This window comes from Falco rusticolus, chromosome 15 (assembly GCF_015220075.1).
Source record: "Falco rusticolus isolate bFalRus1 chromosome 15, bFalRus1.pri, whole genome shotgun sequence".
NCBI lineage: Eukaryota > Metazoa > Chordata > Aves > Falconiformes > Falconidae > Falco > Falco rusticolus.
Window position 1 is genome coordinate 4120681 of NC_051201.1, and position 12431 is coordinate 4133111.

Here is a 12431-nt window from a genome sequence, read left to right on the forward strand (position 1 = left end):
ATTTTTCATACATGGGGTTCAGTGTGAGTTATAACACCAGATTGTTTCTTTTCCCAAGGGCAAACTCCAGTGCAGACCAAGTAACTGGCGGTTCCTTCCCAAGCCCCAGTGTCCCTCCATCCCTCTGGCTACATCCATGTGTGGCTGCCGGGAAGCTCGAGTGGGGCCAGGGCAGAGCAGCCACAGCCAACATCCCTGGCCAGGGCTGCTCCCCCTGCTCCGCCTGGGCAAACGGGGCTCAGCACCAGCAGAAGCTCCGCTGCTTGCTTGGGGGTAGGGATGGTGAGGTGAATTTATATCTAACAATTCCAGCTGTGAGAAAGTCTTTGAGAAGTCATCTAGGAAAATAAATGTGATGAGTTTTGCCTCCGAAAAGAAATTTGCTAGGGAAAAGCAGGGGAAGAGTGCTGCGTGCATTTGCACAACATTTTCTGAGGAGCTGCTGCTAATTGAAGTGGATGAGCTGTGCAGCCTGCACCCGGGGCAGAGCACCGAGAGCACTCCATTTTCCAGGCTGGACAATTGGATTCTTTCACCCGCAGCTCACAGAGCCACTCACTTCAGTGAAATCCTTCCCCAGGACAAAGTGGAGCACAAATGCCCGATGCTGAGCCCTGAACGCTGCCAGCACGAGGATTCATCCCACATAAAGGCAGAGGAACTGGGCACTCCAGGAGTTTGCATGTGAAACCGGAGACCAGTTTTGCTGCTCAGCCTCTTCCCACAATCAGATTACACAAACTGTGTTGCTACGTTCACAAAGACCTGTACAAACCCTTACGTTTAAAGCTTTTGCCAAGTCTTCTTTATGGCATTTACACGCATCTTTTGGGGGCAGAACTGTCACCTCCTTCTCCTGCTCAATTATTTTCAGCTCACACTCCGCATGGGTCTGAGTAAACGAGATAAAGCGATCGTTAGGTGAGAGAACAGTTAATAAAGGCATTTCAGCATCTCTGCTTCTTCCCTTCCTCCCCTTCCCTCACCTTGCCAGCTGTGTGACTTCGCAGTTAGCTAAAACACGTCCTAAATCACAGTGCTTTATACTGGTCACTAATTAATCTCTATTACAGCCTCAAAGCCAGGTGCGTATTTTTATACTGGAAGAAAGGCTATTAGGGGCTGGGTTACCAAAAAGAGAAGCACATGCCACTGCCACGGTCAGAAAAGCGTGCCGGGCTCTGCTGTTTGCAGGTATCCTGCCCGAGACGAGCATTTTTCCATGCCAGTGTCTCACAGCCCACTGCATGTTCAGAGCAAAGAAAAAACCCTTCTCCCTTGTGAAAGACATAACAAATGAACAGAAACCATAAGCTAGAAAAATCTCTGAGCCAGTGGGAGAAAGTAACAGTCTCCTCTCCTGTCTCCATGGCTGCTTCCCTCCGCCTCCAGCTCTGCAAACACCTCCGAGCAGGACAAACCCTTCCTGTCCCTCCCAAGCAGCCCAAGGGCTGTGCTGAGCTGCCAGCACCCAGGGCCTCAGCACCCCCACCTCTCTTCCTTTTCAGATTCCCATCTCCTTTTCCAAAATCCTCTTTCCAAAGCGGCAGCATGCCCCAAAATCTCAGCCAGACACCTGATGGCAGCTGTGCAGGGTAAGTACTGCGAGGGAGAAATCTCACCCTGACTGAGGGACAGAAGAATCCATTTGCATTTTCCTTCATTCATAAAGCACAAGCGTGCATGTTGATTAAGAGAGGGATCCCGAGGGAGCATGATGCTCAGCCCCAGGCACAGCTCCGTCCCACGGCCAGCTCTGGCCTGGCAGGGTGGAAGGGACGGGCACCCGCTCCCAGCACCCTGGGGTGTCTGTTGGGAGAAACATTCAGGTCTGGCTCATCAGCACCGAGCGAGGGTTTGGAGGACTTCAGAGGTGTCTGAAGCGGTATGTGGAGAATCAGCCCTTATATGAATATTCAGGAGGTTTCCAGGAACATCCCATGTTTTGCAATCTAAAGGCCGAGATAAGCGCAGAAAGTCTCTTTGGTTGTTGGCTCCTGCTGGTACACAGAATTGGTTCCTGTCTTGTGGTTTCTGGAGAGCTCGTAGCAGATGAGATAGGAGCATCTCTAAGCCCTGCTCTTTAAAAAGGCTTTTGCCACTTCCATATGTTGCAGCCCCTTTTTACTGCTGCTCACTGACCCACAGCACAGCTGCAAACACAGGCGATACTGGCACCGAGCTGCTCCCGGCAGAAACGCAGGAGTTTGCTGCGATCCCCTGCTCTGTGCAGTGCTCACTTAGAAGCCTTTTTGCCCCACAGCAACCTGCCTTTCCAAAGCCCCAGCAATTTGCCCAAGATTTCCAAGGATTTTCTTGCTTCCATGTCTCCCTCATGCTTGTGACCACCTTTTGCCCAAAGAAGCTACAGCATTTCTCCACTATTTTGAAGCATGCTAGCACCAGACATTACCCTTACTTCAACCTTTCCTTAACAGACGCTCCCTAGAAGGGACAAAACCCATCCTTCTGTGTTTAAAACCGATGATTTACTCCTACTTCTGTGTCCCACTTGTGCAAATTCATCAGTTCTCTGTAACTCTGTTGACACCCAGATGCTGCAAGACTGAAAGCCACGCATGGATCTAAGGAGGTGGAAGGACTTGCTGGGAAGAAAACCCAGGGCTGTCACGTACAGACACACACCTTGCCTTCGTTGCCACGCTGCTTTGATTAATACGGTTTGTACAGACTCCTCTGTGCTGCTGGTGACACATGCAGCTGTCAAGGTACAGCCTTGCCTCAAAGGAGTTTAAGTTTTAATTAAAGGAGCTGGAGGGCAGGGAGAGACCAGGGCATGAGGGTAAGATGCCTACAGTCCCCCGGGGCCGGCAGGGAAGCCAGGGCCCAGCTCCATCACCAATATTTACCTTCAAAAAGGTGTGGAGGAAATGAATGACAAAAGCGTATGGATGCACCTGAGCTGCGCACAGCCAGCACTGCCCGGGGATCAATAGGAATGCTGGCAGCTCCGTGCTCCTCGTGGCCGGCGGCTGTTGTGAAATTAACAGCTTTATTGGGATGAGTTAGCTTGCATTGATTAGCTTACACCCGTAAGCGATCGGACGAACGTGGCAGAGCTTTTCCTCCCAGCTGAACAGCTCCAGCCATGCACAAGTTGGAAATGAAGCAGCGAGCCCCATCTCCCTCTATCCCTGCAAAGTGCTGCTGGTGCAGAGCCCCTTTGCCCCTAAACCCATCCCACCTCACATCCGTTAGGCACTGGGCAGTATCCCGAGCAAATTGCTTCATAAACTAACCTCTCCTTGTGCATTACTTTCTTTTCTATTTACATGGTAAACCAGATGTGGCCTGTCAACATTATCCATTTACATTTTTAACCTCTATCCTTTAGACAAGCTCAAGAGTTCACAACTCTCTACAGAGGGCAGAAAGAAGTAAAAAAAGAATAATTATTCGTTCATCTATTGCTTTGCAAGATCAGGAGATGCTGTAGGCTGTAAAGAGCAGCTGGTGGTGGCTGGGAGCCACGCAGCACCCTGCCCCAGCCCACCTCAGGGCATGCCCGGCGCTGCTGGTACCTGCACCGCTGCCTCCGCATCCCACCATCCCGGGCACCGAAACAATCCATCAATTGTCCGCAGAGCAGCCCATGCGGGACCGAGGGAAGGAAGCGTGGGGCTTTCTGAAGAGCACATAGTCCTTTTTGTATACTCTGGCAAACGGCCCAAAAGATCAGTTCTCGGCGTTTTCCCCCCCATCTCTGCCTTTACTGAGGTTTTGCATATCCTTTTCCCCCCACATCTTAGATGACTTTGGACCAGCTAATGTATTGGAAGCTGGTCAAAAGTGGGCTGAGTTATTCAGTCTAAAAAGAAGCCCCTGAAAACATTAAACAGAAATCCTTTTCTTGTATATTCTTTATCCTTACTAAAAATAAATAAATAAATAAATAAACAAATCATTCCCTTTAAAGCCCTTTGCATTGTGGTTTTTTTGTGTGCATGGCAGGCAAAGGACAGGGGTGCCGGCAGAACGCAGAAACCGACCTGGAGCAAAGCCCAGCCCTGCAAGCAGGGGGCTGCCTTGTTGGGCTGCCTTATCCCAGCCCCCAGCTGCTTCCCACCCACCACCATGGTTTCAACTCCTCTTGCACCATTTCTCATCCCTCCGTTGCACACCCATCACAGAAATACAGCGTTTTTAAATGAAATAAAGCCTCTGGTCTCCCTGCTTGCAGACGTAAGTCTCAACATAGATGCTTCAATTGTTCAAAAAGCCAATGGTTTTCCAGGAAAGTGACTTTAAAACTATTCCCTGGATTTTAGATTGCCCCCAGGGGCATTGGAGGGCTGACTTGGGCTGGATGTGCAGTGCCCAAACCTTGGGTTCATTACCCCCAGCTGCACATCCCACTCCCCTCACCCCCACCACTCTCTTGCTCCTGTTCAAACCTGGCTCCCCCCCTTGTCTTATTTAAATAATAGTAACAAAAATATCTTCCAGCTCCCTTTAATCTACAGCAAAGCCCCTTGAGCTGAAAAGATGGCATTGCCACCACTGCAGGAAAACCCAGTCACTGCAGTTCCACAGATCCCTGTTGGGCAACCTCCTCACCCACCCAAGCCAGCCCCACTCAGGCCAAGAAAACCAACCCCAAAATCCAAGAGCTGGAGGCAACTTCCTATAGAAGGTCTCCTGGGAGGGAGGGAGGGATGCAGCCCTCAGCCCAAGCACCTGTGGGCATGGAGGGAAGCAGTTAACTCCTTGCCTGTTGGAAAGTTTTCAGGTGCAAGAAATTGGGCTTGATACCTCCAAGGGGCTGAAAACACCTGTGTGTTTAAGTGAAATCTGCATCGCTGCTGTGCAGAGGCAATCCCATGGTCTTCTTTTTTTCACCTGGAAGGAAAGCTGCACTATTTAGTTGATTTTGAGGGCATATTAAAAAAAAAAAAAAAAAAAAAAAAAAGGTATCTGCATGGTAATATACCTATTCTGGTAAGGATGCTCTGCATATCCAGGAGGATTTGGAGCCTGTGAAAGTCTCTGGGACATAAATGTTCATTGGTGTGAAACCTGAAAAGGCAAAAAAGCCTCAACCCAAACTGCAATAATAATTTAACCATGAATGTAGGACAGGGCTGAGAAATATCTGCACTCCATCTCATGGCTACTGAATCTCAAATGGATCAGCGTTGTGGGGGAAAGGATCAGAAGGGGTTTGGTGAGGAAAAATGGAACAATTGCAAAGGAAAAGCCCCTAGCAGCTCCAAAGAAACTCTGAGGAAGAGCTTAATGCCATAAAATCTACTATCCAGATGTTCCTAGGCGCTAGCTCTTTCTAAAACTAACAAGAGAAAAAGAAAAAGCCCCTAAACCACAGCAGGTCCCTGGTGGGTTTGCAGTAGATCTCCATGATGAACTCTTCTCCCAGTGGTACCAGGAGGCCACCCCACGGTGTGAAGACAGACAGATTGTCCTGGATGGGACTGCAAAACCCAGGCATCTCACCAGGTTAAAAACTCTTGGGAGCGGAGGGTTGCAGCCCCTCGGGAAAACTGCCCTTGACTGTATCCACTGGGTTCCCTGGGTGCTACGGGGTGACACTGGTACCCGATCAAAGGGAAAAGGCGATGTGACCCATGCAGTGCACAGGTTTTTCTCTCACTTTCAAACACACATACACACAGGTACGTGTGCTTGTGCATGTGCACACATGCTTGGATGCTGAGAAGGAAAATCTTTGGATGTTCTTCAGATTTCTACAGGAAACACATGGTTCTCATAAACTAAATCGGCACCACACAAATTCCCTGTGACTCTGAGCAGGTTCTGAACAGTAGAAAAGGAGTTGAAACCACATACCGCAGAACCTAGACACAGGCTGTGCTTGTGCCTTGATGGGAAAGTTAACTGTTCTGCCATCTCCAGATTGTGCCTTGATGGGAAAGTTAACTGTTCTGCCATTTCCAGATTGTGCCTTGATGGGAAAGTTAACTGTTCTGCCATCTCCAGATAACACCATCGCCAGAGCCCGCGAGCTGGCCATCACCTCACAGCCACCAGCACTGGGGCTTTTCCTTCACAATCCACAATTTGTGCATTTATCCTGGTTTGAATCCCATGAGATCACCTGGACTCACACCTTTGAGGCCCAGGACAACCCTTCGACCAAACTACTTAAGATCTGCAAGACGGAAAGTGCTCTGCAACTATTTTCAAGCAAAGAAGCAAAATACCATCATTAGAGGAAATGTGAGTCATTTAGCAGCCTAAATCATAGCCTGCGAAGATGTTCTTCATTTATCAAGTTCCTACTGTCATACTGCATTGCTGCCTACTTCCTACACCTGCGCCAAAATGCTGGTCATTTCCCTGTCCTGTTATAAATGCATCACACCCTGCATGAACTAGAGCTAAAATTCAAGAAGGGTTTATGTTTGGAAGAAAATATGTATCGTTATTTATTTTGGTGCAACAGAAATAAACGATGACCGTGTTTCTGTGAAATGGTACCACCAAAGAGCAAGCCAGACCGATTGTTGGTGTCCTCCTGCCTATGTACAATCAGAAATCTCAGCTTCCCTCAAAGCAAGATTACAGATACTTTCTGTAACCTCATCAGTATCTTCTTTTCCTGGGACTTTGAGCTATGTTTGAGTAGTGTAGAGCAGCATCGCACAATGCGCTGTGTGGTGCATAGGGGAAGAGTTCAATGTCTCTTTTTCTTCTCCCTGTAGCCTGACCAACCCCCATACTGGAAAGACGAGACTCAGAAGAGAGCAGAGGATTAGCTGAAATGACATCTGAGAAAATACCTCTGTCAGACAGACAGGGAAAAGAACACTAATATCTTAAAGTGTGTGGATGGTGCTTGCTGGGATGGGACTAAGGGCTAACCCTGCATGCTGAAGGAATTAGACAAATGGGGTTTACGTGGGAGGACCCCAACCAATGTGGGAGGAAAAAATGGGGCTTGAGCAATGGAAATCCCTGTGTTGAGCAAATGTGATAATAAAATAATCCCAGACCTGAAGGTTTTGCTGTGAAAACCCAAGGAGAACAGCAAATGTGTCACCTAAACCACTCCTGGCCACTCTTCGGTCCATCTGCACCGAGAAGGGGTAGTGAAAACAGGGAGGGGGAATCAATGTTCACCCACCAGCATTTTTCAAGAAAAGAAAGTGTTATCTTGAGGCGGACTCTGCAGGTCTGAGCTAACGTTCCTCTCAGCCATTCAATAAGAGTAATGACTGCAGCAACAGCACAGAGGACAGCCCGAGGGGTCACAGCCCATCCACCAGTGACCTGCACCAGTGGCAGGTGTACCCCTGACCTGGGGACAGGGTTAGGTGGCAGGTGTATCCCCGGGGACAGGGTTAGCCTCGCTCTTCATTTACCCTTCCGCTGAGACTTTGTGCAAGCACTCCAGAGAGCCTTGCAGGGTGCCCAGGGAAAGCACGGCAATTGCTTTCCTTAATTTTGAAGCTCCTCGGCGTGGAGAGCGATGCTCCTGGCCGGGACTCTGGCCTGAGCTATACGTCCTGGGAGTATTGCAGAGAAACAGGTACCCCCATCTCACCCCACTGCCTGGCAAACACCGCCAGTCCCATCCCTTCTTGCACAGGGAACCACTCCACAGAGAGGGGAGCACAGGGGCAGCAATAATATCAAGTTACCGGTGGGACAAAGCAGACAAAATTAACCCCAGTTACACAAACTCTTTCAGCAGGTCCCGGCGAGAGGCGCAGGCAATCCTCACCTCCTCTTCCGGCTCGCCGCTTCCAAGGGGCTGGTATTTCTGCACAAAGCGGAAAAACGACCTTTTCTGGAAGAGTCTGGCGAAACCTCCTTCTCCCATCTTCGCAGGGTGGGAAGCGCTGCGGGGGCCACCAGTTGGGTGCCACCGGCGGCCGGCGGCGCTGGCTCCGGTTCCCCCGAGCACGGGGCTGTGGTTAGGGCAGGGACGGGCAGCCTCACCTGCCAAGTCACGCCTTCGGCCGCAGGTGCCGGAGGGAGGGAGGGAGGGAGGCTGCGCACCTTCCAGCAGCCAGGCAGGGTGCTTCGCCCATAAAACCCTGCCAGGGAAAGCCTGCCTGTCTTTAACACCCTGGCTGCTACGGGAGCGAGGTGGCCCCGGCACCCAAAGAGCAGGTTGAGGTCTCGCAGCTCTGGGGTTTTTTTCCTCCGCCCTCTGAAAAATTGTCACGGGTCTGAAAAATTGTGGCGGCAGGTGCCACATCTCAGGCAGGCAGATAGGGAGGGTGTTCTGCCAAGGCCGCCGCGCCACAGAGGCAAGACAGGTTACACACTCTGCCGAGCCTGTTTGTAAACTTCCAGGCTGGGGAAATCCTCCTTGAGAAATGCTCGTCAGCATAATGCCGGTATTTATAAGTATTTACATTAGGGAGAGGGCATAAATGCATGATGGGTGAATTTGTGATGGTCATATATAGCTAAAAAAAAAAAAAAAAAAAGCTTTCATTCAGTAGAGGGAAGCACTTTCATTGTGGTTCTCCACTTAAAGTTAACCAGTCCCAGCCTTTCTGAAGGTCTGTAGCCACGTGCCAGGGAGCGTGGCGCTTTGGTTTGCACCAGGACACCTACACCCTCCCCCAGGCCTTGTGACTACAGGATTCACTTAAGCTTAAATTGTCTCTAAGGTGCAGACTGCGAGATTAAGATCCTCCTTTGACAGTAAAGGCTGCATTGAGGGAATAAATGCCATTCCCAGCCAGAGAAAAACATTTGTGCAATTTTCTGCAGGAGAACAGTTTTCTCTTAGGACATCCAGGTGCCAGCTTCAGAGCTCTGGATCATTGGAGATGGTGACACCTGGACCACGATGGGGCCAAGACCCCAGGCTCCCTCACCTGTGTGACATCTCACAGTATCCAAAACCTGGCCAACTTCCATCAGACGGGTGTTTTGCTGTGATGCATTTCAGTGTGGCCTGTTTGCATTTCCCAGGTCCTACCAGTTCCAGCCAAAAGCTGAGGAGCCCTGTAGGACACCCCACCAGCGAGGTAGCTGGCAGCTATAGGTAACACAGCATGTCCCACCAAAGTGGTGTGGAGGGAGGGCTTGTTCTCAGGCTGAGGAGAAAATTAAGCAATTGGGAAACACCCTGCAAACAGCCGGGTTCTCATAAAACACAGCTGGGGCTCCTTAACTCCCTCAGCTCCTGATTGAGAAATGCCTTCTTAATGACCCGAACTGGATGTGTCAGGCAGGTGAAGGAAGTTTCTTCATCACTGCAACAGCCCTCCTTCCCATGGGAAAATATCCAGGGATAATGCTGGGCACTGGTTTTTGGGCAGCTCACATCCTGGCCCTGCCCAGGCTTTAGGGGAGGTACTTAGCCAAGGGCTCGACGGCAGCCCAGGCTCCCAGAGGCAGACAGAGACTTAGACCTTATTGTATGGGAATCCGGTGGCAAAACATCTCTGAGGTCACGTATGCTTTCAACCCTGTCCCCTCCTCCTGCAGTTTTTGCAAGGATCTGGAGCACAGCCAGCTCTGATGTGGTCCTGATAAGGCCGAGGAGACGCTGCCTGGCCAGGAATCGCATTCTTTGGTTCATCTGAGTGTGTTTGCAGTAGGCAAAGCCTTGGGGTCTTGCTGAATCCTTCCTCGTGCCTCTGATAGAAAAGTGGTGAAAAACATCTTTCCCCCTCTCAAGGCAAGTAGGAAAAAAAGCTTTCCTTCCTTTTGTTCTTGCTTTTCTCACCCCAAAACCTCGCCCATCATCCCTGAAGCTGGCATATGGCAAGAGGAGCTGCCGCCCACGAGGAGCCCGGGTGTCCTCCTGGGTGTGTGCCGTGGGTTTGTGGACTGCACAGCACCGTGCGCAGCTCTCGTTAGCCAAGTGCTGCTGACAATACGGCTAATTAAGCAACAGGCTCTTGCTGGCACTTTCCTTATTTAACTTTGTCCTCTTGGCAAAAAGCTGCTGCTGGTGGAAACGCTTGTAGCTCGGTGCTGTGTACACAGTTTGAAGAACAAAATCCAGAACCTATGTGAGGCGGGCATGGGGCCAAGGCACCACATCCCGGGTGGCGGGGGGCACTCCCTCCCAGCCTGGGTTAGCGGGGGGATGGTACAGTGAGGGGCATGACCAAGGTACCCAGACAGGACACAGAAACTGAGAAACACAAGCTGATGAGCGTAATAACGCACCATCATAATTGCTGTGCTGTGGTTTGTTATCCAGCAGACCTGCAGCTCAGGACAAACACTATGGTTTGGGCTCGGGACCGTGGCCCTGTCCGTCAGCCTTATGAACCTTCAGTTTTGTAATGTGAAACTACATTTTAGCACCAATGAATCTGAATAAATGCAGAAAGAACACATAGCTGTTGCTGATAATTTGCCGCGCATTCCACAAAATTGCTGAATGGACTGAAGTTTCAGCTTGTTGCTGCTTTCGATTTCTGCCTGTTAGGAAATCTAATAGAAAATTCAAGTATGGTGCTATCTCATGGTTCAGAAAATGCCAGGAATACACTGAATCAAGACTATAATATATAGAAAACAACACTAATACAAGTTATATTTCTTCATCCTGGTATAAGACATAATTTTCACACTATAAAAATATAGCATACAGCCCAATTGCAGCACCTTTATAGTGTTTCCTATTTAATTGGATAACAAAGCTCAGGGTCAGACTCCAGTTCTAAGCAGGTTATTTAGGAAAGTTTTCTTATATTTTAAATAGAAAATATCTATTATGAAGATGCATACAGCAAAGCATCTGTATTCTGAGATGACCTGAGCCCCAAAGGTTGTAGCTGTGAAGGCAGGGTGCTGCTTTCAGTTCCAAACACACAGTTACTTCACCTGCTCCCCTCGGGGTAACCCGGGCTTGTCACACTTTTGTTCCTCTTGTGCCACCTTGAGGGAAAAAACTCTGGTGCACGGGCTGAATTTACTGAGTTTGCTGCTACTCAAAAATCCAAATACTCTCCTTTCAGGTCGAGTTTTCCCCAGGCCCCTGGGCAGAACATCTGCTGCTCCTGGTTATAAAAGCAAAGAACAAAGTTTTGGGCCACAGTTCCTTTCTGTCCTGCCAATGCTACTGATAAAGTCTTGGTAAAATCCTTAGGTCTGTCCCCTGGTGTGCCACCAGGTGGGAAGTGGGGATTAAATTAAATCTCTTGGTTTCTGTTTGCTCAGCCTCCACTGCTTAAATTGGGGAATGCATCTGGTGGGGCAGCTCAGACTGGGTGACATGTGCCCCACCATTCAAATCTCCACCTTGGAAACCATCAAAAGGTCTCTTTTGTTTTGCACAGCTTCCCTCGTGTTTCTTGCTACTTTTTCTACATAGAAATGTAACAAGAAGGAGAAAATAATGGCAAGAAATAGGACTTACCTCTGTAGACTCCCCAGAAAAAGGTGTCCTTTTTATTTAACTTCAGAGTATGCTAAATGACGCTGTAAATCCTTTCACCATGCATAGACAATTGATGCTCACCCAACACGATCTCCAGAGGAGAATCTCGCCTGCGTAGATAGTGTGAGGTGGGAGAAGTAAAGGACCCCCTGCATGAACAAATCCCTGCTACGTAGTGGGCAAAGAGAAACTGTCAGCCTCTAAGGACTCTTCTATGGATTGTCTGCACCTCGTAGGCTTCTTCATTGCTCATGAAGCTACGGAATAGTTTCCTGAAGGTAACCAAAATACTTCTGCACCATAAAGCTTAATGGAGCTCTGAGCTAGGCATGCCAAAATTATAGCAGTTATCTTTTATTATTCTCATATTTACAACTTCTGCAGATTGCTGACCTAGAGAAGCACGCTGTGGTATTAATGCAGACCCCTGACTTCACGAGGTTCTATTATAATTGTCCTGTTGATTCCAGCTGTTGGTTCCAGCTGGATGCACCCATGGCACTTCAGTGTCACCTGCAGATGATGCCTTCGATCACACAATGGTTTTTTCCACAAAGACCGTTAGCCAGCTACCTCAAGAGAAACTGTATTTCCTTGCATTAACGTGGAAATGAGTTGAAAGCAAACCATAATTTTACAGTGTTCAACAAATAGAACTTTCTCTTGAAAGCCAAGTGTACATTACGCCTCACAGCAGGAGGCATGAGTAATGTACACGCATCCCATAATCTCCCCATCCAAGCAGGCCACATGACCATTGCCATCAGAAGTTCAGGTGATCCCAACGATAACTTCACTGCCAGACTGAAGAGCTACCCTGACAGCTAGTGCTGGCTGGCATTTTCTCAAAACCCACTGAAGACGGACCAAGGAAGCCCACTGCTGGTCCCTCCTTGGCTGAACTACGGGCAGTTCCTCTCTGGGGTCCCCTGGTACGCTGTCAGGGCAGGAGGGAAGCAATGCAGAAGGACTCCTGCCCACTCCTGACAAGCAGGTAGAGCAGGACCGGTGTGGGTGGAGCTGGTGGGATGGTGAAATCTTACATGCTCCTGGAAATGCAGTGCTCAGCAGC

At 49.3% G+C, this 12431-nt stretch overlaps 1 protein-coding gene across 1 annotated transcript in view; it reads right to left on the reverse strand.

The window, feature by feature from the left end:
• ATP2C2 (ATPase secretory pathway Ca2+ transporting 2) overlaps positions 1-7914 on the reverse strand; it is a 30222-nt gene extending 22308 nt beyond the window's left edge. Inside the window, exons 1-2 of the mRNA XM_037409192.1 lie at positions 7724-7914; positions 782-892 (exon numbers count right to left, since the gene is read on the reverse strand). Coding sequence (XP_037265089.1) covers positions 782-892; positions 7724-7822 — 210 coding nt within the window. The 5' untranslated portion in view covers positions 7823-7914. The remainder of the gene's footprint in view (positions 1-781; positions 893-7723) is intronic.
• Positions 7915-12431: the final 4517 nt, after the last annotated feature.